The sequence below is a fragment of the Lathamus discolor genome, chromosome 1, assembly GCF_037157495.1.
Source record: "Lathamus discolor isolate bLatDis1 chromosome 1, bLatDis1.hap1, whole genome shotgun sequence".
NCBI classification, from domain to species: domain Eukaryota; kingdom Metazoa; phylum Chordata; class Aves; order Psittaciformes; family Psittacidae; genus Lathamus; species Lathamus discolor.
The window spans coordinates 84,243,407-84,269,410 of NC_088884.1; the positions used below are offsets into that span (position 1 = coordinate 84,243,407).

At 39.9% G+C, this 26,004-nt stretch overlaps 1 protein-coding gene across 2 annotated transcripts in view; it reads left to right on the forward strand.

Moving 5' to 3' along the window:
- The window catches only part of SLCO1C1 (solute carrier organic anion transporter family member 1C1), a 30,297-nt gene extending 12,532 nt beyond the window's left edge, over window positions 1-17,765 (forward strand). The window contains exons 4-15 of one of the 2 annotated variants that reach the window (XM_065683615.1): window positions 470-602; window positions 1,211-1,332; window positions 2,148-2,294; window positions 3,407-3,505; window positions 4,377-4,622; window positions 5,506-5,670; window positions 8,882-9,077; window positions 10,142-10,307; window positions 10,752-10,936; window positions 15,078-15,142; window positions 16,374-16,491; window positions 17,538-17,765. In XM_065683615.1, coding sequence (XP_065539687.1) covers window positions 470-602; window positions 1,211-1,332; window positions 2,148-2,294; window positions 3,407-3,505; window positions 4,377-4,622; window positions 5,506-5,670; window positions 8,882-9,077; window positions 10,142-10,307; window positions 10,752-10,936; window positions 15,078-15,142; window positions 16,374-16,491; window positions 17,538-17,760 — 1,865 coding nt within the window. In that variant the 3' untranslated portion in view covers window positions 17,761-17,765. The remainder of the gene's footprint in view (window positions 1-469; window positions 603-1,210; window positions 1,333-2,147; window positions 2,295-3,406; window positions 3,506-4,376; window positions 4,623-5,505; window positions 5,671-8,881; window positions 9,078-10,141; window positions 10,308-10,751; window positions 10,937-15,077; window positions 15,143-16,373; window positions 16,492-17,537) is intronic. The other variant, XM_065683623.1, reaches the window with a different exon arrangement.
- Window positions 17,766-26,004: the final 8,239 nt, after the last annotated feature.

Consider the following 26,004-nt stretch of genomic DNA (forward strand, 5'->3'; position numbering starts at 1 on the left):
GCCCTTCTTGATTTATTAAGGAGGAAGGGTACAAACCTCTAACTGTAATTTGTTATTGTCCAGTCCATCCCTTTCCTTCTTGCACTAATGTTTCCAGAATGACATTGTATCTTACAATTTCAGTTTACTGAATTTATCTCATGGGTGCACAGTGGACTCTGGTATTCACAGGAATTAAATGCTAGCCTAAGTGCATAAAGTTCTGTTTGAGTCTCTCTTTTCCTGTTTTCTTGGCTATCTGTTCTTTTCAGCTGGCATAGTCCTCCTCATTTCGAGCTGATTATCCAAAAGTTTATGGTTTTCTTATCATGAAAGGCATTGGACTCTTGTAAGAAAGCCTGGAAAGAGGGAGAAACACCAGTCTCATGCAATCAGTCCTCTCCCCTGAGATCACTGCCTATACCATTCACTAGGAATTGTTATTTTAGGGAATCTCCTACCAACAAGTTTTCCTTTTGTACTCTCGAAGGGAACCTCCTAATCATAATTCTTGTAAGCTACTTCGGAGCGAAGCTTCACAGGCCAAGAATAATTGGAGCAGGCTGCTTAATTATGTCAGCTGGAACATTCCTAATTGCGATGCCCCAGTTCTTCATGGGACGGTAAGTGCAGTGATTGGTATTTTCTGGCTGAGCTACGCACATTGAACGTTAGCTCACTAAAATATTTAGGCACTGATTGTAAAGATGTCTATAGAAATAGGCGTATGTGGATGCGGTTATGCAACATTTTTTTGTGAAAAGACTAATTACTATACAGCAAATAATTTAATGTATGTGCTCAGCTGTAATTACATTACCAGTTTATTAGTCTCTGATCTTGATTGGCCACATTTTGACACAGTTTAAGAATTGTTGAGACTTCAGTGATGAAGTGATGACTAAACTCAGGAAGACAATCTGAGTTTCAAACACAAGCCAGAGGATACACCCACAGTCTGGTAATCTCAGTACAGATTCATTCATCATAGTAGACCAAAGTGCCTGTTAAACTGAAATGCATCACTGTGACACAAAGAGAACCAAAGGAACAATTTTTGTGTACTAACACAGTATAAACTGAGTTCCATTTATTGCCTGTAAACCATCATTGTGAACACAGGATGCAGATGAAATTTTCATTTAAGTGCCTATCTTCCATTGTAATAATGCATCTGTTTGCTTTTTCTCATAAATTGGGACAGTAAAAAACAACTTTGGTTTATAAACAGATATGAGTACGAAAGATTCCCTTCCACCATCAATTCGACTGTTAGCATCTCTCCATGTCTGCAGGATAAAAGCCAAACTCTGCTCCCTGCCTTGGAAAAACCTCAAGCAAAAATAAACACAGGTGAGAATGATCTGTGTCAAATATTATCATAAGCATACTGGAAGGTATCAAACGGCTCACAAACTCTCATGCAATAGTTTATTTGAACCAAAAAAAGAAAAAGGAATAAGATGAATCTTTCCCACAGAAAATCCAGATCTACTGGTTGAGGCAAATTATTAAAAATAAATATATAACTGCCATTGACCACTGCCAAGAGTTGGGTTTTTTTCAGGCTGCAGCCTTTCCTCCAGCCTTGCTGTCTCCTCCAGCAATTTTCTGCATCTTTGTGGCTTGCAGAAACACCAATCTCCCATGGCGACCTTGGAAAGTCACTGTTTTCCCTCTGCCAGGAAATATGCCTTTAGATCCTCAGACTGCTGGAAAGAGCTGCTTGGGTCTCCCAACCTGCAAATCCCACTTTTTGTTTCTCTCCCTGCCCATGATCCCTTTTTGCACACCACAAAGCTGTCTACCCTCTGTGTGCTTTGAGCTCCTCATGGGCAAGGAGCGTATCATCTTCAATGTTTCCCAAATATTTCCATTAGGAGATCCCAGTTCTGGTTAGAAAGAAGAGAAAAAGGTTTCTAAAGTGGGATGCGATGATAAATTTATAAAGTTAGCCAACTTCTAGTATCTGAATGAAGCAGTTCAAGCTAGAAGTGTGTCTTCCTCAAGCTGACTGGGTTAAAGTTGCCATCCATACACCTCAGAAAACATTTTTCACAGTTTTCATACTGTTTTTCCCACATTAGAAGTATCTTAGAAGTCCTGTGCATTCAGTGTTACACTGTTAAGAAAACCACATCATGTTGTCTCTCTTCTGATGTACCCAGGATGTGAAAAAGAAGGAGGCTCTTCCATGTGGATCTATGTTTTACTGGGAAATCTTTTGCGTGGAATAGGTGAAACTCCTATTCAGCCTTTGGGAATTGCATACATTGATGACTACACCATTGAAGAAAATGCTGCCTTGTACATTGGTAAAATAAATACATTTTTTCCTAATGGATTTTTCGCCAGAGGAACCTGAGTCATTCTGAATAATGGAATGAGTGTTACTGAATTAACTTGCCCAGATTGTTTTGTTTACATGATTTCCAATATAAAAGTTTATTTAACAGTCTCGTACACTCAAGGGACCACGTTCCCCTTTAGCTGTACCAGCACAATTCCATTATTTTAATTTGAGGAACTAATTTGACCTTAAGGCTCCTGCTGTTACCCTAATCTTCCTAATTCTTCTAGAGGTGGACTGCTGAGCCTCTGTGCACATTCATTTCTCTGGAAAGTGATAAAAAACATGTACTCTTAAGCACTTAAAATAGCATTTTGGCAGGCACTCAGAACATTCCCCCCAGCTTCAAGTAGGATTATAAACAATAAGGCTTTAAATACTGGGGCTTTAAAAAGTTGGTATTACTGTTTTTTTGTTGTGTTCATTGCCTGAAGACCTCTGCACATTTGCGTGAAATATTATCAAGAACTCCTTCCCCATCAGCATCTTATCTTGACAAGTTTGCAGCTCGGCAAAAGGCAAAAACTGAGGTACTCTTTGTAAAAGATTAAATTTTCCCAGATCTCCAGATCAATTTTGAAAATTCAAAATAGTCAGAAGGTGTGGATGAAGGTGTACTGAAACACGTTAATATTGAGTAGCAAAGCAAAGTGGTTTTTTTCAGCCTGTTCAGGGCCTACCATCACTTAAAGTGATCAGTAACTTAAATAACTGTCATTTGCTTTCTGGTTACTTTAATCTAGTCAGCTAAATTGTTTCTAGCAATTCTAGATTGGTGATGCTAATGAGTTAGGCCATTAAGTTCCCTGACTTATTTTTTTCTTTGAGCTGAATTTCATTCCTTAATTGGATGACAACAAAAAAAGTTGAAGTGTCAGTGTAGTGGGGGAAATTTTATTGTTGGTTTTTTCTTCTTGAAAAACTGATGTAACTAATGCATCAGAGAGCAAAAGGTTGGCTCAGTATTTTAAGACTATCACTTGTTAGCCATGACACGTCATACTTCACTGTTAGGTGCAGCAAGACCTAGTGCTCTTTTTTAACCCAGGTGTGTAACAGTCCTGTTTTCTGTTGCAGGCTGCATACAGACAGTTGCAATTATAGGGCCAATATTTGGCTTTCTTCTAGGATCCCTGTGTGCCAAACTTTATGTTGACATTGGCTTTGTAGATCTGGGTAAGTCAGAAAACTTTGGTTTTAAAAATTCAGTCAGGCTCCAAAATGCCTTCTTTTAGGCCAAGAACTATCGAATTATCTTCCAGGCTTAAGGGGCTAGCAGAGATGGAGCAGGCACTTAATGAAATAGAAAGGGATAACAGCAATGCAATGCCCCACACAGAAAAGGCTAGCAAGAAGTGTGTGGAGGAAGTAGGAGGCCTGACACTTTCTCAGTCCCAGCAGATCTGTGGCTGGTGCCCCCCAGGAGATGCCCTGGTGAGGAGTCTCTGGGGGTACAGCAAGAACCATAGAATCATAAAGTCAGCTGGGTTGGAAAAGACCTTAAAGATCAAGTCCAACCGTTACTCCTGGACTGCCAAGTCCACCACTAAACCATGTCACCAGGAGGAGGCCGGACTGAGGCTCAGGATCCTGGCGAGAGCTCTGTGTGCATTTTGTAGTAGTGTCATTGCCTAGAAAAGCAGTCTTGCAATGGGTACCAGGACTCCTGATTGCCCTCCTTGTGAGAAAACTTCCACCCCATTTTTCTCTGGCACTTTTGTGCAGAACAGCTTGGCTGGGAGCAAATGTGTGGCCACCTGGACTACTTCATGTAGACCCTTGCAGCCTCTCTGGGGACATATGAGTGTCACAGCCGGGGACATTATTGTGTCAGGGGAAAGCTACTGCTGTGTCACAGGAATCAGCAAGTCCTTATTGCCTTCCCACAGTTGCTCCTTTAACACTGATAGACACACAGCACAGCTAAACCTGGCAAGGTGAGGCTGGACTCCTCTTTAGTAAGTCCTTTCAAAATCACTTCCCTGGGTATCAGCAAACAATCTCAAAAAAACATTTATATGTTTTTTCCTTTTTTGTCTTTCTCTAGACAGTGTAACAATAACTCACAAGGATGTGCAGTGGGTGGGAGCCTGGTGGCTGGGCTACTTAATAGCAGGTATGATCAGCGTTCTAGCTGGCATCCCTTTCTGGTTCCTACCCAAGCACCTCCCGAAACCAGAGGGCAGGAAGGACTCCAGTACCTCTTCCGAGCAGTCAGAGTTCATCACTGAGGATAACAAGGACCATCAAAAATCTTATCAGCAACAAGTGAAGATTGCTGAGATGGCAGAAGGCAAGTAACTAGAGTTTATTTTGTGACTGTTGAGTCTTTCCCTCACTAGATTTGTACTTTAAAACCTTATACTTTCTGAGGCCATATTTTAATGGCCTCAGAATTACTATTTTCCTTCAGGTGTCACTCTCCACCTAACTAGTATGCACAAAAACAGTCTTTTAATTGCTCATTGTGGGACCTGCTCTTGCATAGAGAATTTCTCCAGATGAGATTTGTAAAATTACATTAGTGGTGCAGCAAATACCATGAAACTCTGCAAAAAACTTTTCATTCACAGATATTGACTGTTGCAGAAGGGGGGGTCAAATAAATCTGAGGTTTTGCTAAAACTTTTTCTTTAAGATCATTCATTAGAAAAATACATATACAATTTCTGATCAGAATAAAGATTGTCACAGACTAGATAGAGTACTTAGGAAGCTATTTGGATTTAGATACAAGCTGTTTTGCATAATTGTGTTTCTTTGGCCCTACTTTACCAAAAGTATTTTCCCTCAGTGCTTGAATCTGTAGCTCAGTACATACTTGCTTAGTGTCAGCTGTGCTGAGAACTCTCTGCTCCAAGATTATGCTAAAAAATGTTGAGGACACATAGAAAACAAATCAGTCCTGGTTCATCAAGGATCATTGGATTAAACCAGATCAAAAGAAAATACATAGAACAAGGTATGTCTTCCAGGACATTGAGGCTTAGTATTTTGCTCCGCTGTTCCCCCATCCAGAAACGGAGGAGCCCTTGGGAGCATCATGGAACTTCACGGATTTCCTCTGAAATATTCTGCAGTCCTTCTTTGAAAGGTGCAAACACGTTGCAAAGCAATATTCACAGCAGTTGCTCTTTCTCCAGCCTGGTTGTAATTTCTGCTGTTTTGTTTCACAGACTTCTTGCCATCACTGAAGAACCTCTTTGGGAATCCAGTTTACATTCTGTATTTGTGCGCAAGTATCATTCAGTTCAATTCTTTAATTGGCATGGTGACATATAAGCCAAAGTATATTGAACAGCAGTATGCACAAACGTCTTCAAAAACTAATTTTGTTATAGGTAATGCTATATCTGCTTCTTGGTGTCTTAAAAATGAACACTTTAGGAATGGCATATACATATATGTAAGAAAATTTGAGTGTATTTTGGGATATGTTTATTTCTTCTCCTTCCTTGTTTGGCTTTAAGTAATAGTGCATAGAAAACAAGTTATTTCATTTCTGCTTTAGCACTAGTTAGCTCTGAGTTTATTCATGCAAGATTATATGATTTGATACCTTATTTCCTACCTTACTGGAAATTTGAAAAATAATGTGTGTACAGCACAAAAGAATAATTGAAAAGATAATTAGTTTTAAAGATCAGCTCAGTGGTAAAGGACGGATCATAAAGTAGCTGTGGTATTGCCAGTGGTTTCTTACTTTTTGAGGAGGTTGGTGTTAAATAAAAGGAAGTCAAAGTCGTATCAGTGATCACACAATGGATGCATTAAAACCCAAACATTATCTCAGTGAGATGCTGGTAGGCATTTCTGCCCTAACTTTACCTAAGAGCCTTTCTCTGTTGTGAGGTTTGCCTCCCAGGTTCTCCCATAGAGACTGCTTCCGCCTTTTGGTACCAATGTGGCCACTTTTGTAGATGTCTTCAGGATGGTGAACTTGACTGCTTAGTTGCTTAACCTGCATACAGACTTGGGCTCAGTTCCTGAGGTCCAGGGATTCAATAGCATTAGACAGCAAAGAGGTTTACATCTGTCCAATACAGAGGGAATTGCCTTGATTTAGAGAAGCATTAGTTGCACGGCAACTAGTATATATGTGCAGAAAAGCTGTATGGATCCTTTGTGCTCTGTAATTCCTTAAAGACAAAAGCTGGAATTTCCTGGCACAAAACTCCTCAAAGCAAGGAGAAATCTTCAAGCATAGTCAATGGCCAGAGAAAATCCAGAAAACAATTCCTACATTCAGCATAGTGCTTCTCATTGTATTTAAAGATTTTCTGGAGCTAAACTTTCAGGTATGTGCAAATTGAGTGAGGGTTAAGATCCATCTGATTCAGAAAGAATAAGGACTATATCCAATAGAAGATGTGAGATGGCTTGGCTAGGGAAGGATCCTGGCTGAATCGTTCTCTTTCTCCCCAAATCCACCCTTGCTGAGAAAGCTGGGGCTGACTAGAACTAACAATGTGTATTTCCCATTCCCTACCTCTTTTCCTATTTCTTCTTCTTTTCTTTTTTTTTTTTTTTTGACAATTTCTAGAACAATCTTGCTGATAAATAGCAGAATTGACAGAGAAATTTGAAGCCCTAGTAAAAAAATCAGTGGAGGTCGTAAGAGGGTATTTTTCAGCAGTCACAACCCAAGGAATGTGCAAATGGCTCCTGTGCCTGTATGATTTTCCCTAAATATACACACTTCCCCTCACTTCCCAACCCTTACACCAGTGTCAAGCAATGAAGTTATCTGTAAGGCTGTGAGACAAAGGCATGAACAAAAGCGATACATAAAATCATAGAACAGTTTGGGTTGGAAGGGACCTTCAAAGGTCATGTAGTCCAAACCCCTGCAATGAGCAGGGCAGTATAGGAATGGGCAGGCAGAGTGTGGGTACTCTCCAGCGCATCACACAGCTCCCAGTTCCAATCCCATTCCTGTTTTACATGCAAAAAGGAAACTTGTTATATGGTGACTCTTAATTTACATATGCTACATTTCAGATGCTGCTTCTAAATCCCCTGAAGTACAATTTTTATGTATGTGCACAGTGAAAAGTGCCACCCTAGTGAAGCTTCCTGAACCTCATCAGTAACAGAACTGGTCTCATGCAGTCAGTCAAGATACTGACTCCTGGGTTTGCCAAATGCAATTAGGCTTTTTCTAACATCAAACATACATCTCTTCTAACAGCTATTTTTCAACATGTGTCCAGGTGGATCAAACACTGGCTCAAAACAGGTCTCAGTAGGCAGATTAGACTCTAATGTCATAGGCTGGTGTTTTATACCAAGTCATTTGAGATCATGTTGTAATACCTCCAGTCCCCGGAACAAACTTCTGAAACTTCATCTGCTAGTGGATCTATGCTTTGGTACTCAGCACCATTAGGTGTCAGCATGAATTAAAAGCTGCAGATCACATACAGAGCCCTACACAAGGGGAAATTTGATGTGCTGGAACCAGCTGGTGAAGCTGGGAAGATCATTTTAAGTTCAAGAAAATCCAGAAAATGACACCTTGCTTGTCCTAGCGGTATCGTTTACAGTAGTCTCTATTTACATCTTTTTTGCAAGTAGCGAATGAGATTTTTCTCGTTCTGTTGTCCATGTCTATCAATATGGACACTGCTCTAAGCAAAGCTGTCCAGGTAAAGAAGGCTTAATGATCATAATGATCATCCAGTCTTACATGTTTCCTTCAATATTTTTTCACTTGATTGCCTGTACCCTAGTACAAGAGTATCCATGGGTTTATATCTATCTTTCTGCTGTTGCAACATTCACCTAAGGGGACATTTCAACAATCAAACCGAGAGAAGTTCTCTAACTCTCCTGGGCATGGAGGCAATGTCATATCAGTGCCTTCTTCTCCCTCTTAAAGATTTCTCTAGGGGATTATTGGTTTCATGGCTGAATCAAAAGAGAAAAAGCAGGTCTTGCTCCAGATTTGATAACACTGTAGGTAAAACTGAATTTGCCCTCCAGCAATGAAGAGTTCAGGCTCCTCATGTCAGTGGAAAAGGAAAAGAGCTGCCATGGAAAAATGGCGTGGGGCAGCCCCAGAGCATGGCCCCTGTTGCTCGTGCTGTTGTCGTATGGGTGAAGGACACAGGTAAGGTCTATAGCAAAGTCTCAAACTGTGTGGTGGGACTGTGGCTGTCTTGGCTGCCCTAAGCAGGACAATACCCCTGTAACTTCTCTGTGCCCAGGGCGGATCTTGCGAGAAATAACACCAAAAGTATTTGAATTAACACTACATTAATCCCTCCATTGACAAGCTAACAGTGGAGAAAACTACCTAGTTTAAGAAATTGGAAGATCATTATTTAAACCTTATACACAATCTACTAGAAAAGAAATATTTCTCTGGGAGCAAGTTTTGACAAGCAGTTCCAATACCTTCTTAGGAACAATCCAAGTCTGGATGCATAAAATGTCCCATCTTTCATATTTTGTTGTTTAATCTTATTGCTGCTGCTGGTTTTGTGGCTGAGGAGGATAGTCGGCCGAGCCGTGGTTTTCATTAATGCAGATTTTACTGTTTGATTTCAGGTCTCATCAACATTCCTGCTGTGGCCTTTGGCATATTCTCTGGAGGACTGATCATGAAAAAATTCAGAATCAATGTTTTAGGGGCTGCAAAACTCTCCCTGGGATCATCTTTCTTTGGTTACCTTTTGCTCCTCTCATTATTTGCAATGGGCTGTGAGAACTCGGATGTGGCTGGACTGACTGTGTCGTACCATGGGTATGCTGAGAATGACAGGCTTCAGCATAAAGTATTATTGCAAACCCAACTCCTTCCTCATTTTATTCCACAAAGTATATATTGTCGAAAAGAGAATGACTGACCTAAATATGTTTCCCAGAAATTTGATTCAAAACGAGGGAAGCTGCTCCATGTATTCCAGTGGGCATTGTGTCAGAACCCTTTCGTGATTGTTGCCTTCAGCCCAGAGGGGTTTATGCCACAAGTGCAGATTATTTTTCTGATTACTTTTTAATTGTTATTGCCATGGGACCATCCTTTTAGCCTAGAGATTTCAGGAAATGTGAAGAACTCAGTAGGATGAGATTGAATCTCAGAGTGAGATACAATTAATTGTTGCTTGCCTCTGTGCTGCTGAAAACCTGTGGCATTTAATAGCCTTTGAACCCAAAATGTAAGGATTCATTGATTACCATGAATTAAACATGATGTTAACTGTAAGGCATACCTGAGGATAATACTTTCTGGTCACTTTTACCCGTGCTATTACTCATTAAAGCTCACTTTTGGAGAGGAGTTTCCAGCACTGACTCCACAGCAGCCCCAGGAGCTGCTCCACTGGTGATTTCAGCAGCAGCTGGCTGAAGTTGATAGATAACCGTTAGGCAACATATCAGATCTTCAGTTTGGATTAATCCAATTCTGATAATTTCCTAAATAACTTCTACAGCGACTGTTTCCCTGAGTAACTCACTTCACTCTTTGCCACTGGAATAAACAAACCTTTTTGTCCAGTTTTGTTAAAACTTCATCAAGCCTCTGATAACTAAAATCTTAGAAAATCTGTGAAAATGCATGAATAAAAATTATTAGCTGTCCCCTTAATAAGGTAGCTACTATGTCACAGTATGTGTGATATTGTGAAAGCCTTTTTATAACAAATAAGAATTTACGTTACTGCATGGATGTGAAGAGACAACACCTTACTGGACCACAGACAGAAGGTCTGCCAGGTGTGCCTGGCAGAGAGCATAACCCATGATCTGATAGTGATTTTTTCCACATCTGCTAGAAACATCTTTGCAATTTCTCTTTTTCCCCAGAGCTAAACAAATGACTGATTATGAGCAAGCCCTGTACTCAGAGTGCAACTCAGGCTGCGCGTGTTCCAAGAACGACTGGGACCCCATCTGTGGGGAAAATGGAGTTACCTACATTTCTGCTTGTCTTGCTGGCTGCCAGGCTTCCAATGGCAGTGGGAAACATACGGTAAGACAAACTCTCTTTCCATATGTGATGCGGTAGTTTTCCTAATATAACCAGTTTTATCATAGTGGATTAAATTGAGTAGGGCATGTCCTTTTCAGCCTTAAATTCCTCAGGTTTTTTTAGCAATCTGCCACCCACATTTAAAAATTTCTTAACTGCTGTTCCCAGCAAAAATCCCAAGAAGATAATTTAGGAGGTTTGTTTTGGTTTGGTTTTTAGCTGTTAGCTATCTAAACTATTTTAAATACCCACTAAATACGTTTGTCAAAAGTAGATACTTCCTTTATAAATGTCTCCTTCAATGAACAAGTTTTTTCCTTTTAAAAAATATTTTCCAGTTTGGATTTAAACTCTTGGCTACCCAGAAAAGCATGATGTGTAGTTCCTGAACATCCACTTCTCTGCTGTTTGGGTTACTGTACATATTTGCTTGCTGTCTTCCAGGTATTTTTTAACTGCAGCTGTGTGGGAACCTTGAAATCGCCTTCCCAAAGTTCCTCAGCTGTGGTGGGACCATGTCAAAAAGGAAATGAGTGTCCAAAAATGTTTCTGTATTTTCTAGTAATATCAGTTATCACTTCATATACTTTGTCAGTAGGTGGCACACCTGGATACATACTGCTTCTAAGGTAAGACCTTACTTCTGCCAGCATTGCCAAATGTTTTCAAGGTGTTTTGACATGTGTGACTTGGTCTCCCTCCTCCCCTAGTGCTGTGAAATATTTTGAGCTACACAAGGTAGCTTTTAAAATATTCTTTTACTATTGAAAAGCATACTCATACTTTGACAATGAATTTTCTGCCATTGAAGGAACAATGTGCTTATGATTACCTTTACCAGCAATGCCTTTCTGGGTTTAAACATGATACAGGAGGCCTGGTTATCATTTATATCAAATTCCACTTCTCTTGACGCGTTTTACATTACAAGAATGGTGTTAAGCAGCCTCCATGGAAATGGAAATTAGCTCTGCCAGCCTATGCACATATATGCTTATAAGCAGCCAGTTTTCCTCATTTGCTGTGAATACCAGTGCACAGTTACAGAGAGGTGATCTAACCCAAGCCCTCTATATATACCCAACTCTTCTCCTCTGGCCCATTTTATTGTTCCATATAATTGTTCTGTCCCAGATGTCTCTCTTCAAAACAAAGATAGATGTAGCATGAGATTATTTTTTTTTTCTTTGTAATAATCACAGGTTTATTAAATGCTTGTCCCAAGGAATTTTTCCAATATGTATTTAACTGCTGGAACTATTTGTCCATCACCAAGTGGACGCTTTGAATCTAATTTTAGAAAGTGCAAAAGGAATTTAATACTTCCAGCGATTAATCTGGATTTCTGTCAGCTTCTTGCAATTTTTGGATACTAAGTGCTGCTCCGCTTTGTTTTGGAAAGCTTCTTTTCTTAGTTCCTCTCTCCAAATTATTTCCAGATGGGTACATTCTACTTCTCAAACAAAACAACAGTAAATACAGCTTATCTAATCTTTATTATTATTGACTTTTCTTACCCCAAAATTCTCTTTGTTTTCAAATGAACTTTTATGAAACAGGTCCCATGTCATTGCCAGTGTCTATGTCACATGGAAAAAGCCGGTGCTAGAACTAGTTGAATATAGGCTACATGGAAAAACCTAAATGAAGAAATGTAACTTCAGCTATGGTTTCAGCAGAGTACTTGAATCAGAATAGTTGTCACAGAGAGACTTTCAGAAATGGTTGAGGTGAGGATCATTTTCCACTGTGCTCCACAAACACTGCCAGTGAGGTATATGCCTCAAACTATATAAGCCGCACAGCTTTCTCCACCCACCTTGTAGGGTTGTCATAGGTATGTCAGGAATACAATACAAACAGTCATGTTATAATTTTTGACAATTTTTACTACATCTTATGTACCTCTGAAACTGTCCATACACCAATAGGAGGGTGATTCAAAAGCTGAAAACTTGTAGCAAAGCCTTCAGGATTTCCACAAGTTGCCCTCTGTGATGGCTTCTGACACAAGGGGAATTTTTTGTTGTATAAATATGGCTATGCAGGGATGAAGTTTCGTTCCCTTTCACCCTCCACATGATGTCCTCTTTCTTTCCATAAAACATGGTAGAACATATATTGACATAATACCACACAGGGCCTCGAAACCATCACCACCATGCTTCTGCTTTCCATTTTGTCTCCACTTCAGAAGTGTCTGGGAGGAGACATTCATAGTTGAACACCTATGAGCTTAAATCGATCAGTTACCCGCACTTATCAACCCTAAGAACTTGCTCTCAAGGGACTTAATTCTTAATGAATTTATTTAGAAAAGCTTAGAGAGGTTTTTAATAACGATACAAAACCATTTTGTTATATGAAATCAGCAAAACAGCTTTATTGGTTGTACTCCAGAGCTTTTATTTCTGTTGAAAATCATGCTGCTTTGAGAACAGTTTAACTGAAACTGAGAAGTTATGTGTTTTTCTGCTGGATTGAAGGCACCAAAATGTGATGTGCAGCTGAATAAAGCATGTTTCAGTAAGTTCAGATGAAAAACCTATGGGCACAATTTCACCTTAAGCTCACACTTGCTTTTCTGAAATCCATCACCAACTGACTTTCCCTGAAAACCCACTAGAACTGAAAATGTGCTTCTGTTTCCAGAAAAAAAAAAAAAAAAAAGCTCTTTGAAAACAAAGAGACCCAAGGTCAAGTTGCAGACTTCATTAAATATTTTTTTCAACGATCTGTTTTTTAAATTAGTCAGTATTTAGTCAGCTCCGATAAGATTCCAGCACTTAAACAAGCTTATGTTTTCAGATGAGCAGATATCGTTGCACCTGCCATGAAGCACAAATACAGCTAAATCCCTAAGAGACTATAAGATTTAGTGACATTTACTTCAAGGGTTTACATGACTGAATTAATTGAAATATGCTTATAGCTAGTGACCAAGTCATTTACTGAAATGTCTTTTTAGTGTCATTAGACTAATTAAAATTGCCAAGAAACTTAGGAAAGCTGTGATGTTTTGGAGAGAAACCCTGCAATTCAGATAGCTGTTGTTCAAATACAGGCTATTAATAGCAGGTGGTTAGGCAGTGAAAAGGAAGTCTCAGATCTCCCTGAGACGTTTGGCTTTCACTCAGGATCTCAAAGAACATGTGTTTCAGTTCAAAGACAATAAAGATGGTCAAATTCTTCTTTCCATATGAAAGAGAATATTTTATTATTTCTAGGATATGAATCCTATGGAATACATAACAAATCTCCAAATATCCAAACTCCAATAAATATTGGTTTTATTTTCCAGTTTTTGCTTTCTATGCCCTCACATTTGTTTAAAAGGACTTCTAGGCTGAGGCTTGCTTGTGTGGCATGCATCTGATAGAAGGGCAAAACACTGTTCTTCCAGCTCAAAATCATATTACATTCATGACTGCAAAGGTGGCAGTGCCCATATAAACCATGATAGAACAGACTATAGGATGATAATCCATCATCATGGCAATAGAGAATAAAGTACTCCAATTACAAAATGTGATGCACACAACTTTTGGATCATGATACTTTGGTGTTCTTTTCCATATTTTCCTTCATGTCCTTTTCCTATTTTCACTAAATTAAGGGAAGATGACCCAAATAGCATTTACAATATGGGTTCTTAGTGCTGTTCTGGCAACTAAATTGGGAAATAATATAACATCACTGTTGGGGAAAAAAATAGAGCTAGTTCTGCAATGTCTTGATTATTTTTTAAAAGGTATTCTTAATTACATGAATTTCTGCAGAAGCTGAGTCCATCCTAGTTCAAAGAATGCATACTGGACCTCCAATTGTTATGTTTCTGCATAGCGAACACTGAATTTCAGCCTTTTTTTTTTTTATTTTCTATTGATAGAATGAATGTGACAACAGGCACTTTCATCTATTACTATGATATACCTGTGTTACTCACCCCACATATCAAACATGTCCCAGTTTAACTAACTGTGACTAGAACTACCCACATGCTGAAAGTAAAGCATGTACTCAGGTTCTTGCTGTGTTAGTTATTGTAATAGGCAGTCTGATATATGCTGAGTGAAACAGCACGCTTGAGCAGCTGGTGAGGTTAGCAGCAGATGAATCATACTGATTTGAGTGGCTCCTTAAACACGTCGCAGCTAGCACGTGTATGAGAGGGGGCTGTGCTCCTGCCTTCTACCTCTACCCTCCTTAGAAGAGCCAGGACAATGACTAAGGCTGGAGCAGGGCTGTTCTGGAGCCAGGACTGGTGTCTGTGCTGTATGCCTGCTCCAAGCTCAGAAAAGTCCAAATGCAAATGTTCTGTTCTGTCAGACAATACCTTGGAGGATTTACCTTTACAGGAGATGAGATCATGATCCTAGATACAGTGTAATGAAAACTGAGTGCCTAAATACCTTGTACTAGCCTGGGTCATAAGCCCCAATTTCAGAGAGTGTTTAACTGAATAAGACAATGACGCACGATTTCACATACAATTTTCTTGTCCTGCGTTAGTAACTTGTAAGTGCAAGAATTACCTGAAAATTCACCACATTCTGAAAAGACGATACTGAATAGTGATGTTCAGAATTCGTAGATACTGTTCTGATTTTATCACGTTATTTACACACTTCTGTAATTCTGTTAAGTTAGTGCCAGTAAAGAGGAAAAAGTGACATTTCTTTCCATCCTTTTGCTTTCTGTTTGTGTCCAAATTATAAACAGTCAATTCTTTATTTCTCTGTAAGACTTTTTTTTTTTCTTTTTTTTTAGATGCATTAAACCACACTTGAAATCATTTGCACTTGGTATCTATACCCTGGCAATAAGAGTGCTTGGTAAGTCCAGTTGTACTCTTGGGTATACCTTAAGATACTCCTCGCTAATTTTTTGCCCTAGAATTAAACTTTCATTGTTGGAAGGAATGATGTCTGACAAGTTAATATTACATAATTAAGAAAAAAAAAAAAGGACAAAGAAGCAGCTTTATATTTCATCAATCATATAACTGTCTTAGGTATAATAAAAATATACATGGACAATGTCTGTAAAAGTGACAAGGGATCCTTTGAACTATGAAGCTAACATCAGAATTACTTCTTGTCTCTCCTTATTCAACAACAAGCATAACAGAACAGCTATGACTCAGAATCAGTGATCATTTTTCAGGCCCATTTTCATTAGTTTCTAGGGGAATTAATCTAAGTACAGGCATGTCTGAAGGCAGGGTTCACTCTTGTGGCAGAGCCACCTCTAATATTTTTTCTAAAATCAAGGGTACCGTAATACGCCAGTGAACTGAAACTCTAAGATCATCAAGGTAATCATAGAAGGGGCAGTAATTAGCTAGAAGCAAGTCACTTATTTAAATAGAGAAGTGGATGAGCTGGATGAGGCAAAAGAAAAGACATCAAAACAAGTTGTTGGCTTCTTTCTCACACTTTTGCAGGCCAAGATTTTCTCTCCAGGCTTACTTCTTTTCTCCTGCAACCATTGGTGCTTCCCCAGGTTGCACAGAGTCCACAGCATCCCCATTAGCACGTGACATAAGTTTTTTCCTTTCTGTCACCCTTAAGCAGTAAGTTTGCCCCTAGCTCAATAGCATCTCATGATACTTGCGGGATACTTGTAGCCCTACTGCAGGCTCTCAGCCGCGCTGCCTCTCTCCCTTCTCATCCCTCACAACCAACACACAGGACATCCCCCACCCCTAAGCTGAACAAGCTCCATTGCACTCAAGAAAGAAGTATCTCCTTTCCCAACCACCCACCCCCCCAGAAGTCCTTCGGAGCAAGGAAGCCAAGCCACAGCCAGCTCCTTCCGCTGACTTCCACAGGCTTTTTGATGTTCAGCTCTGTTTCCTCCCCACCCTGATTCCCCACAGCGAGGAAAGGGTGGTGTGCTCTTGAGCAACACGAGGCGCGACTTCTCGAACCAGCAAACAGTGTGGAAATGTCATGGCTGTTTGAATATGTTATTTGATGTTCTACATGAACATGTTTCTAGATCTGAACTGATCACCCTGGGAAGTAACCTTCTCACCTCTATTTATTTGCTAAATACACCCAGCGGGAATTCCAGCCCCAGTGTATTTTGGAATGGCCATAGATACCACTTGCCTGAAATGGGGAAACAAAAGATGCGGGGGAAGAGGAGCATGCAGACTCTATGACTCCAGTGCACTCAGGTAACAGCTCTTCTCCACTAGTTCTTTAACTTGTGTTCTTTAAGTACATCTATATCTAACACTGGTAGAATAATTTCTGTTCAGAAGATCTGAGTAAAAGATGTGTTGCCAAATGAAAGAGTCTGACTAGCTGACTATCAATATTAACAGTAATGCTCAGATTTTAGCATTCTCTTTTTTGTTTAGTTTCTTTGAGGGAGGGGGACATTATCTCATTTCAGTATCAGCCAGGGATATTTAAGTAGCTTGATTTTTCATCCAAGAAATGTTAAAACTTCAACTTATGCTAACTTTTCCACCATTTTTGAACAACTCTGCTGTGAGAGTGCATACATGTAAGTAAGTAAGGAAAAGAGCTACGGAGCCTCATCATTGCTTCCTGTTCCAAAAGGAAGGCAAGATTGCCACAAAGCATGCTCGGTTTATCTAGAGCCTTAAGCACAGTGTTGTCTTTATCGATTTATTGCTAGAGGAGAGTAATTATCTGAACTGCATTAATGAAAGTCATTACCAGAAATGAAGAATGGAATAATAATGGTAAAAGGAAAACGAGAGAACTGGTTGCCCTTCCCTCCATATCCATGAGAAAAACAAGAGGGGAGGGTGCCTCTTGTTTTGAAAAATTGAAGAAAAGAACAAAAGCTCAGCTGGGACTCATAGCTAACAAAACATAATGATGTTATTGTCGCTGCTGTTGTTGTTATTGTCACTATGCCTGTAAAGCAAAAATGCCATCAAATGGTCTTGTTATCGCTGGTACTGTTAATGACGCAACTGAAAAATTGATTAATTGCCTTAAGAATATGTTATTCTCACTGAAGCACATTGGGGTGGAGGAGGTCAGTCAATGCCTGAGACACCTTCTTGGCCACAGACCACACCATACCTAACCTGGGTGAGCTGGCAAATTCTCATCTCCATGGTCATCACCTTGCTTGGAGAGCTTCATACTCAGCCTTTCCTCATGAAAATATGAATGTGTCCTCAATGCTTTCTAGTCATATGTTGCCTTTGAAATAGGCTCTGATCAATCATTTCTCTCTCAGGTATGTGTACCTGGGGCTGACTTTGGTGTTGGGCATGGTGTCCATTTTCTTCAGTGTTGCTGTCCTTTGGGTTCTCCGGAAAAGGTCTTCTCCACAAGATGAGACCCTCTCAGCCAACGGGGAGAGAGGCACCTGTGGGACTAAGAGCAAGAAAGCCAATTTTGTCAATAGTGACCATTTAATTCAGACACCTTACTGGCCAGAAAAGGAGACTAGACTTTAGGAACACTGAGATCCATCATGATTTTACCCAGTCACTGATGTTCCAGGCAAAAATTTGTCATCAGTGAAGCAGTATCTTAGTATTCACCCTGAAAACAGTCACCTTCATGTAATATTCATGTAAACACCAAACACAAATACAACCATCTTAGCATATGTACCGCTCTGAAAACATTGCTCATCGTCTGTCCTGCTGAGTTGGTACCAGTCAAGTATGGGGATTTGTAATGGCTGGGTAGGTTCAGCTTTCGTCCCTGACAAGAAGCTGGTTCTATGGCTGCCCTTCAGCTCAGTCCCTTCTCATCAAGCTACAACAGCCGCTGCTTCACTGCAGCCTCTTCCTGTATGTGAGGGGCAGTGAGGAGGCTGAAACACAGCTCTATCCACCTTGGTATCAGCCCATGAACAGCTGGTGCCCAAAACCTGACTTGGTAACCTGGAAGGTGCAGGGATATCCTGCACATAGCTCACCCTTGCAAGCAGTGCAGCATGGGGCAGGGGAAAGGTGGTTTGCTGGAAGGACAAATCAGGTATAGGCTCTGGGCATCTCATGAATTCAACCCATAACATGTAGGATGTCAGATGTTGTAGTAAAGGATTCTCTTTCAAGTAGCTCTGTTATAGCACAACAGTTGCAGCAATGAAAGTTGTCATTGCAGTCAGAGAGATCACAAGAGTATCATTCAAAGGAAACTGGAATAAAAATAGAGCTTCTTTAGGTGTCCAGCAGTTTCTTGCTACTTGCTAGTACTCGGTGAACTGGATAATTCCATGCATTTTATACAATGTAATAACACCATGATACAAGATACATATGATTTATTTTTTAAAAAGCTATTACAAGACATCTTGGGAACAATAAAAAGAATTCAAAGACCAGGTGATTTGGGGGTTTTCCTTTTAATTTGTATTTGCTAGGTGAATCTAAGACATGTATCACAGCATTAATTTATGTATCATTTTTGCAGTTTGACAATATTTGGTATTAAATAAATTTGCATGGGGAGTACAATGGAGAGCTGCTTAACATGGAACAAAATCTCAAAAATGCTTGCACTGAAACAGATAGTGACAACACCACTACAAATTATATCCTTTAAAGCAACTAGAATTTTAGAGCACATAATGAAATGTAGTCTTCATCGTAATATTGGCAAAACAATCTTATATGACACCATTTCCATCTCAGCAGTGATTGTAGGTACCCTGCTATCTAGCTGAGCTTGCAGATCCAAGGCAGCTGTGGAGGCTCTTCTATAGGATGCATAGGAAGTGCAGATGTATAAGTAAGGGATTTACTGAACTTTATAAATGATAAATGTTTACAGTATTCCACTAGGGAACTACCTAATCCATTCAATTGGAATACCAAGAAGAAGGATGCTGTTTAAGCACCAAATGTCTGCAAAAGGTAAGGATTTAAAGCCACCACTTGGGAAAATGCAGTTGTCAGGGGAAGGACCAGTGCCACCCACCATTTCTCATGTGGGTGAGTGTTTAGACGGTGGCCTGGGATATTGAAGACCCAGGCCCCTACCTCAGCTCTTTGTCCTTCCAGATGAGCGTCAGAGGCTACAGACCAACAGGGTATTGAAGAGCGGTGTCTGTTCATTTTGCCTTGTTCAACTGGATATTGAACTAAACAAGCAAAATTAAAATAATTAGAACATTTGCGAATATGGGACTTAACTGAAGAATTATGGCTAGGGTGAATCACACAGATTGGCATTGCAGTCTCCGGTCTCATTCATACTACATCATCATAAACCAGCAAAAAATGCCATACCATACATCAGCATCCAGGAGTAACAGAGATGCTTGGGAAGGCACTTTTCATAGCAATGAGCTGTCAGATCCAGTAGAAGAATGGGGCTAGTACACACTGGCATTAAGAGGAGGGAAATCTGCATTTCACTCAATACTTGACGTTGTATATTTGTCAAATAAATAGGGATGATTCCTAATTTCCATGACAGGAACACAGCAACTTAGCAATGCTGAAGCTGTCACAGAGGCAGTTCTGCACATGTCTGGCAGTAAGACGGTCAGGAAAACTCAGTGGCATACAGGACAAAGAAAGAAATTAAGAGACATAAACTTATGCTACTCAAATTCAGAAAGAAACACGGGGAAAAAACCCACTTTATCATCTAAGCTTCTGTCTGTAAGGCTGTACTTAGTGAATAATTTTTTTAAAGCATGGGCTATCTTCCCATACCCTATTTTCTTTACAAATGAAAGGAAGAGGAATACTATAAAACAAGAACACTATAAAACAATTTGCTTTGGTAAGTCTTATTTTCATTATGGTTAAAAAAATTCACTCTTTTCCTCTCACCCTTCAGCAACAATAATACTGAAAGTTACCAAGTAGATATACTCCACCCCCATTTTGAAGTATTTTAAAGTCTTCTACTTTATTTTAATGTTTCAAGTGGTAATGTGGATGCATGGATGAGTGTATGACTTGAGGCACATATTCTGAATTTGTTATAATAGATGAACAAATGGTCTTAGTACTAAGGGATTTGGACCTGTCAGGTTCTTCCTATCAGAATTCTTCATCTTGAAATAAATCTGCAACTGGTAATGTCACACAAACGTCAATGAATTTGGATTTATTTTTTTTCCTTTTAGAATTAGAGTTATTAAACCACAATTGAGAGATGGCAAAGAAGTAAATGCCTTTCATTTTCAAAGGTGAGACTGTTAAAAGAACTGGCTGAGATTTCCTAACCACTGATGTCAGCCTTTGAGGCCACAGCGGGACTACAACCTTGTTAAGTACTCACAGGCTGTATGCCATGTAAGAATGGTATTGATATATTTTCATCTTATAGCAAGGGCCCTAATTGGCACACAGGGAGAAAGCAAAGGTAGCAGGCCATGTCAGATAATGGGATATGCAACCAGGCCTGAGCCATGTGAGCCAGTGCACATTGTCTCTTCTACTTCCCAGCAATGAATGCAATGCTCAAATTATATGTCTTATTTATAGGCAAATCATTTATAATCATGTCAGGAAAGTAGCATTGAGGAATTCTAACAAACGAAGAAGGCAAGAATATGAAGTCAGTAGACTGTGGAAACAATGCTTTTGATCTATAGCTCAGGTCCTCCCAGCATTTGAAAGGAGCACCAGTATAGGAGGTAGCATCTTCAGGTCACATACAGCAGAATAGCTACCCCATGCTTGTGCTACTGTGAAATTGCTATGTATGAACCTGTGATCTGGGGGAATTGCAAAAGACAGACAAAATTATATTAATGTGTCAAAAAGAATATATAGGTTGAATAATGATAGGTTGCCTCCTTGATGTGCTCAAAATAACGAGTAAGAATGATGCATGAAACAACTATTGTGATATTTTTAAATAGCAGCATGATTAGTATCATCTGTGAGAAAACACTGACATTACCACTTTGGCTGGTGTGACTGTTGATGACACAACACAGTTTAACAGTTTAAAATATGCAACTTAGTTCTGTGCAACACTGAAAGAAAAAAGTTAGTCCTCTTGAGAAGCTAGGAAGTGCACAGTCCATAGACTTGCAAGTAGCTAAGTCACAGGGGTATTTTAAAAGTATTTGTAGAGAACCAATATTGATAATCTTGAGAAATACGGAGAAAGTGAGCACACTTGTTTAACAGAAGATGAGTATAGGAGGATACTGAAAACTAGCAAGTACAGTATAAATGAAAAGGCAAAGTTTCATCTCACCAATAACAGAATTATGGGGATAGAAATTTGCACAGATTTAAATAGTGAATTAGTGAAGAGAAAAAACTTTTGAAGGCTCTTTAAAACACAAATACCACCTCAGAGAGGCCCAGAAAAAAAAATTAGAGAAAAAGAAGAAAAAGAATAATCCCAAGAATAATCCTTGGAAAGTGAAAGAGCATAGGAGAAAGCGTGGTTATGTATAAGACTACAAGGATGACCAAGAGCAAGAGAGATTAAGACTGGTTGGTGTAGAAAGAAAGATAAAATAAAGAGAACTGTAAGTAGCATGAGAAGTGTTGCTAAGTGTCAGTTGCTCACCACCTCTTCCAACACAAGAACTAGAAAGCACCAAACCGAGATACTAGAGGGGGTTCAAAACAGGGGAGTTGTCTTTTCACGCAACAGGTGTGAGACCTGAGAAATACTTACAAAAAACATTTTGTATACATAGGTTTAAAGAGAGACAGGATAGTTACAGAAAAGTAAAAAAGTCATGTGGGTCCTGCCTTTGCCTCCTGGTTCTGCTCAAGACTTCTCTTGTATTTTGAAACTAATTGGCTACTGGGAAAGCCATAGAGATTTCGTATGTGGTGCTGACTCACACTTTCCCTAAGCATCCTCCCTTGGCTACTGTCTGTCAGGGCTTTGAGGGCACCGATGGTCTTGACTGTCTCCCCTGGGAGGGACCCACGTCCACTTCTACCTATGCGCCCCAGAGCCCCATTTCAGCTACAGCCTGCGCATGCAGTCCTGATGAGAGCCATTTTTGAGGTTTTCATGTGCTGCCTTCTGCCTTGCTCTTCCTGAATTATTGTCTGGGTTTCCAGGATTGTCCTAGGACCTGACTTCTTAACTTGCCTTTGGCTGATGGTCACTGGCCTGAGGCTGGGACCAGTAGCTGTTGCTGTCTCAGATCTGCTGATCCTGATTAGGGGTGTTAATGCACAGCCTGTACTGAGTTGGCCCTCAGCTACCATCTTGTGCCTCCTTGTAGAGCAGCCTCAGTCAGCAAAAGCTTTTGGGCTATAGGGGTCGCAGGTCTGACAGGCTGGTTGTCCTGTCTTATAACCTGGAGCATCGCTAAGCAAGTACTGCATGAGGCAGCTCTTCATTCATTGCTAATCAACCTCTGGAAGAAAGAAAATCTGTAGTTTCTGTAAAAGTTATGAGAGCAATTTAAAGGTAGGGCCCTTTAATGCTGGTTTAGAATACTCATTAAAATGACCTTACTTAGGCAATATTGGGTTAATATTATCAAGAGGTTGGTTAACCACCAGGTCTTCATAGATTAACACAGCTTATTGAATTTTGAAGAGAGTAAATAAGGAAAGGATTTAGTGGAGAGCAAGCAGAATACATTTTCACAGCTTGAGGGTGACCAGGTCAGGAAACTTTCTCTCATGGCTGTTGAGCAAGGTAACTTTTTGAAAGGTTGTTGTACATGGTGACAGCCAGAACCCTCTCCTTGATCCCATGATGTTGGCACTTGTAAAAGAAAATGCTGAGGACTCGCATAGAAAAAAAAAACCCTCTGAAAGTGTTATGCAGTCAGCAAAAATTTCTTTATTTAATTCTGCAGACAAAAGTAGACTCTGTTTCAGTGCCTGGAAATCAAACAGAACAAAACTGCATTAGAAATAAGACCATTTTTCTCACTAGAAAAAATGTCTTGGGAATGTTACAGATTTTTCTGTCAAATCAAGACTTGACCATTCTTGTAGAAGATCTGCTCTACTGTAATAAGACAGATGAACAGCTTAGTGAAGTTGTGCTGTATATAATGCCAGGTATTCAATTATAGAATCATGGAACAGTCTGGGTTGGAAGAGACCTTGATGCTCATCTCGTTCCAACCCCCTGCCACGGGCAAGGACACATCCCGCTAGGCCCGTCCAACCTGTCCTTGAACACTTCCAGGGATGGGGCAGCCACAGGTTCTCTGGGCAACCTGTTCCTGTGTCTCACCACCCTCACAGTGAAGAATTTCTTCCTAATATCTAATCTAAATCTACCTTCTTTCAGCTTAAAGCTCTTATCCATTGTCATATCCCTACATGCCCTTGGAAAAAGCTGCTCTCCAGCTTTCTTGTAGGCCCCCTTTAGGTACTGGAAGGTTGCTGTAAGGTCCCCCTGAAACCTTCTCTTCAGGTTGAACAAGCCCAACTCTCTCAGCCTGTCTTTATAGGAAAGGTGCTCCAGCCCTCTGATCACCTTCATGGGCCTCTTCTGGACTCGCTCTAACCGGTTTACATCCTTCTTATGCTGGGAGCCCCAGAACTGAATGCAGTACTGCAGATGGGGTCTCATGAGAGTGGAGTAGAGGGGACCATGCTTCTCCTGATGCAGCCCCTTGAAACAATATTTTTTCAGTCTTATGTCTCAGGTAATTTTTCAGACCATGCAAAGGTGATGGGGGGTTTGCCCTGGGCATTTCACCTGATGTATGCGTGTATTTCCTTGTTGTCATACTGTGAAGCAGCACACATTGGAGTAGCACCTACAAAGATCTAAGTACTCTCACCTGCCAAAGACTTGCACACTTCCAGTTCTGTGTCTGTAATAGAAGCTCCAAACCAAGCTATTGATTAAGACTGAATGGAAAAAGAAGGTGTAAAAGCAGCATTAGAGACTACACTTTGTATTTTAAAGAGAAAAATAAGAAATATCATTTAAACAGTACTTCCTGGTCTACTTTTCTCCAAATAGACACATACTACAAATCAGTGACAAAATTGTCAGTGAGTTCTTGTGAAAGACAAAAGCTCCACTGAGCAGTGGAAGGAACAAGTCCCAGACACTAGCGAAGATGGTCCAAATCAGCTTCTAAGCATGCTTTACAGCAACAAACTGAAACTAGAGTCACTGAAACAGGAGCACCAAGAAACCTTTTCCAACACTGTAAAGGTTTTTCATGTTCTCAGGATATCCTTAGCAGTACACCATACCTTTTACTTAGTTCATTAACAAAGCTTTTAAATACATTGATTTTCTCTATTTAGGGATTAGTATCCCGAGAATAAAAAGAACTCAAATCAAAGCTGCCTGCTGCAGTTGGTCTCTGCCTGGCTGACTGCTGCCTGCTACTGCTGACTTATCCCTTGCAAATTGATGCCTTGGCAGCCACTTCTTCTCGTGGGAGTCTGCTGCCACCCTCTGCCTGGAGGAATCTGCAAACAGCTCCTGCTGTAAAAGTGATTCTTAATGTGGCTTTTTAAAGGATTATTATTATTATTTTTATTTTTTTCTTTATTTAATCGGCAATTACTGAGAGTTCAGTGTTCTCATTAAAGGGATTTTTACTATCTTTTTTTTTTTTCTTCCATGAGCATAAGTTACAGTCATACAGGAGGGCTTGGATGGAAAAAGGTAAGACAGGTCTTTTTTCAGGTGTGAAACCATAGTCTTTCTTTGATTTCATTTCAGCAGTTTCACATTTGCCATTCTGGTACTTTTGGTCAACAGTCCTTGGTTCAAGAAGTCAACTTTGAACGTGGATGCTTTTACAGAAATCTTGGACAAGAGCAGTGTGAATATAAAAAAAAAATCTTATCATCCATACGGAAAGCGAAGCATTAAAGATATTTTAATTCCTGTAAAGTTAGAAATTAATGGTATATAAAGGACTAGGAAAAAAAATGAAGAAATTGCTGCATATTTGTAGGTTAGCATGTGGAAACTGAAAGAATACTGTTTCCCCTTTTACTATATGAAAAAGAAAGTGGCAATTTTTTTCTACAGGTTCTGCTACTTCCAGGTTACATTTAATTCTATGCCTTATTATATTTTTAGGATCAAAAGCAAAACAAAAAACCCTTGGTAGGTCTGCTAATACATCTGAAGACAGCCTGAAAATGAAACCTTGGGAACTCAGGGTTTTGTCAAAAAAACATTGTAAACAAGAGGAAATATTTATCTTGGCATAGTCAGAGCATAATATTGGAGCTTGTGACACACTTTTGAAGAAGGATGAAGACACAGGCCTTTGTGTGTATATGTGCTTGGTGGAACATCAGTAACCACACAAATTAGCAGAAGTACAGTGTGCCATCCTGTAATAAAGAGCAATAGACAAGTTATTATGCCTATCTTGTGACTAGAAAATGTCAGTCATGGTATAAGAAACATGTTGGAAGTGGATGGCTGGTGCCTTATGCCACAAAAAAAACATGAAGAATCCCACCGCTGACAAGAAGAGGACCACATCTGTTGTAAAACCATAACTGACCTCTGTGATGTCCATCCAGAATTCAACTTCATGAGAACTGTGTGAGACCAACAAACTTCGAGTTAGTTAGTTAGTTCTGGTTTTAGCACAGAGGACTGGACCATATGAGCTCCAGAGGTTCCTTCCAGCCTGAAATTTTGCTGTAAGTCTAAGACTTTCTCTAAGATTTTCTCCGAGACTACTTTCTCCTGAAAGGCATCCCAAACTTTGATGAAACCAACAGTTAAGACCCATCTATTTTAGGTTTCTCAGCCTGCCACCAGTCTGTCTCTTTAGTTTTCATTGCTATTACTAG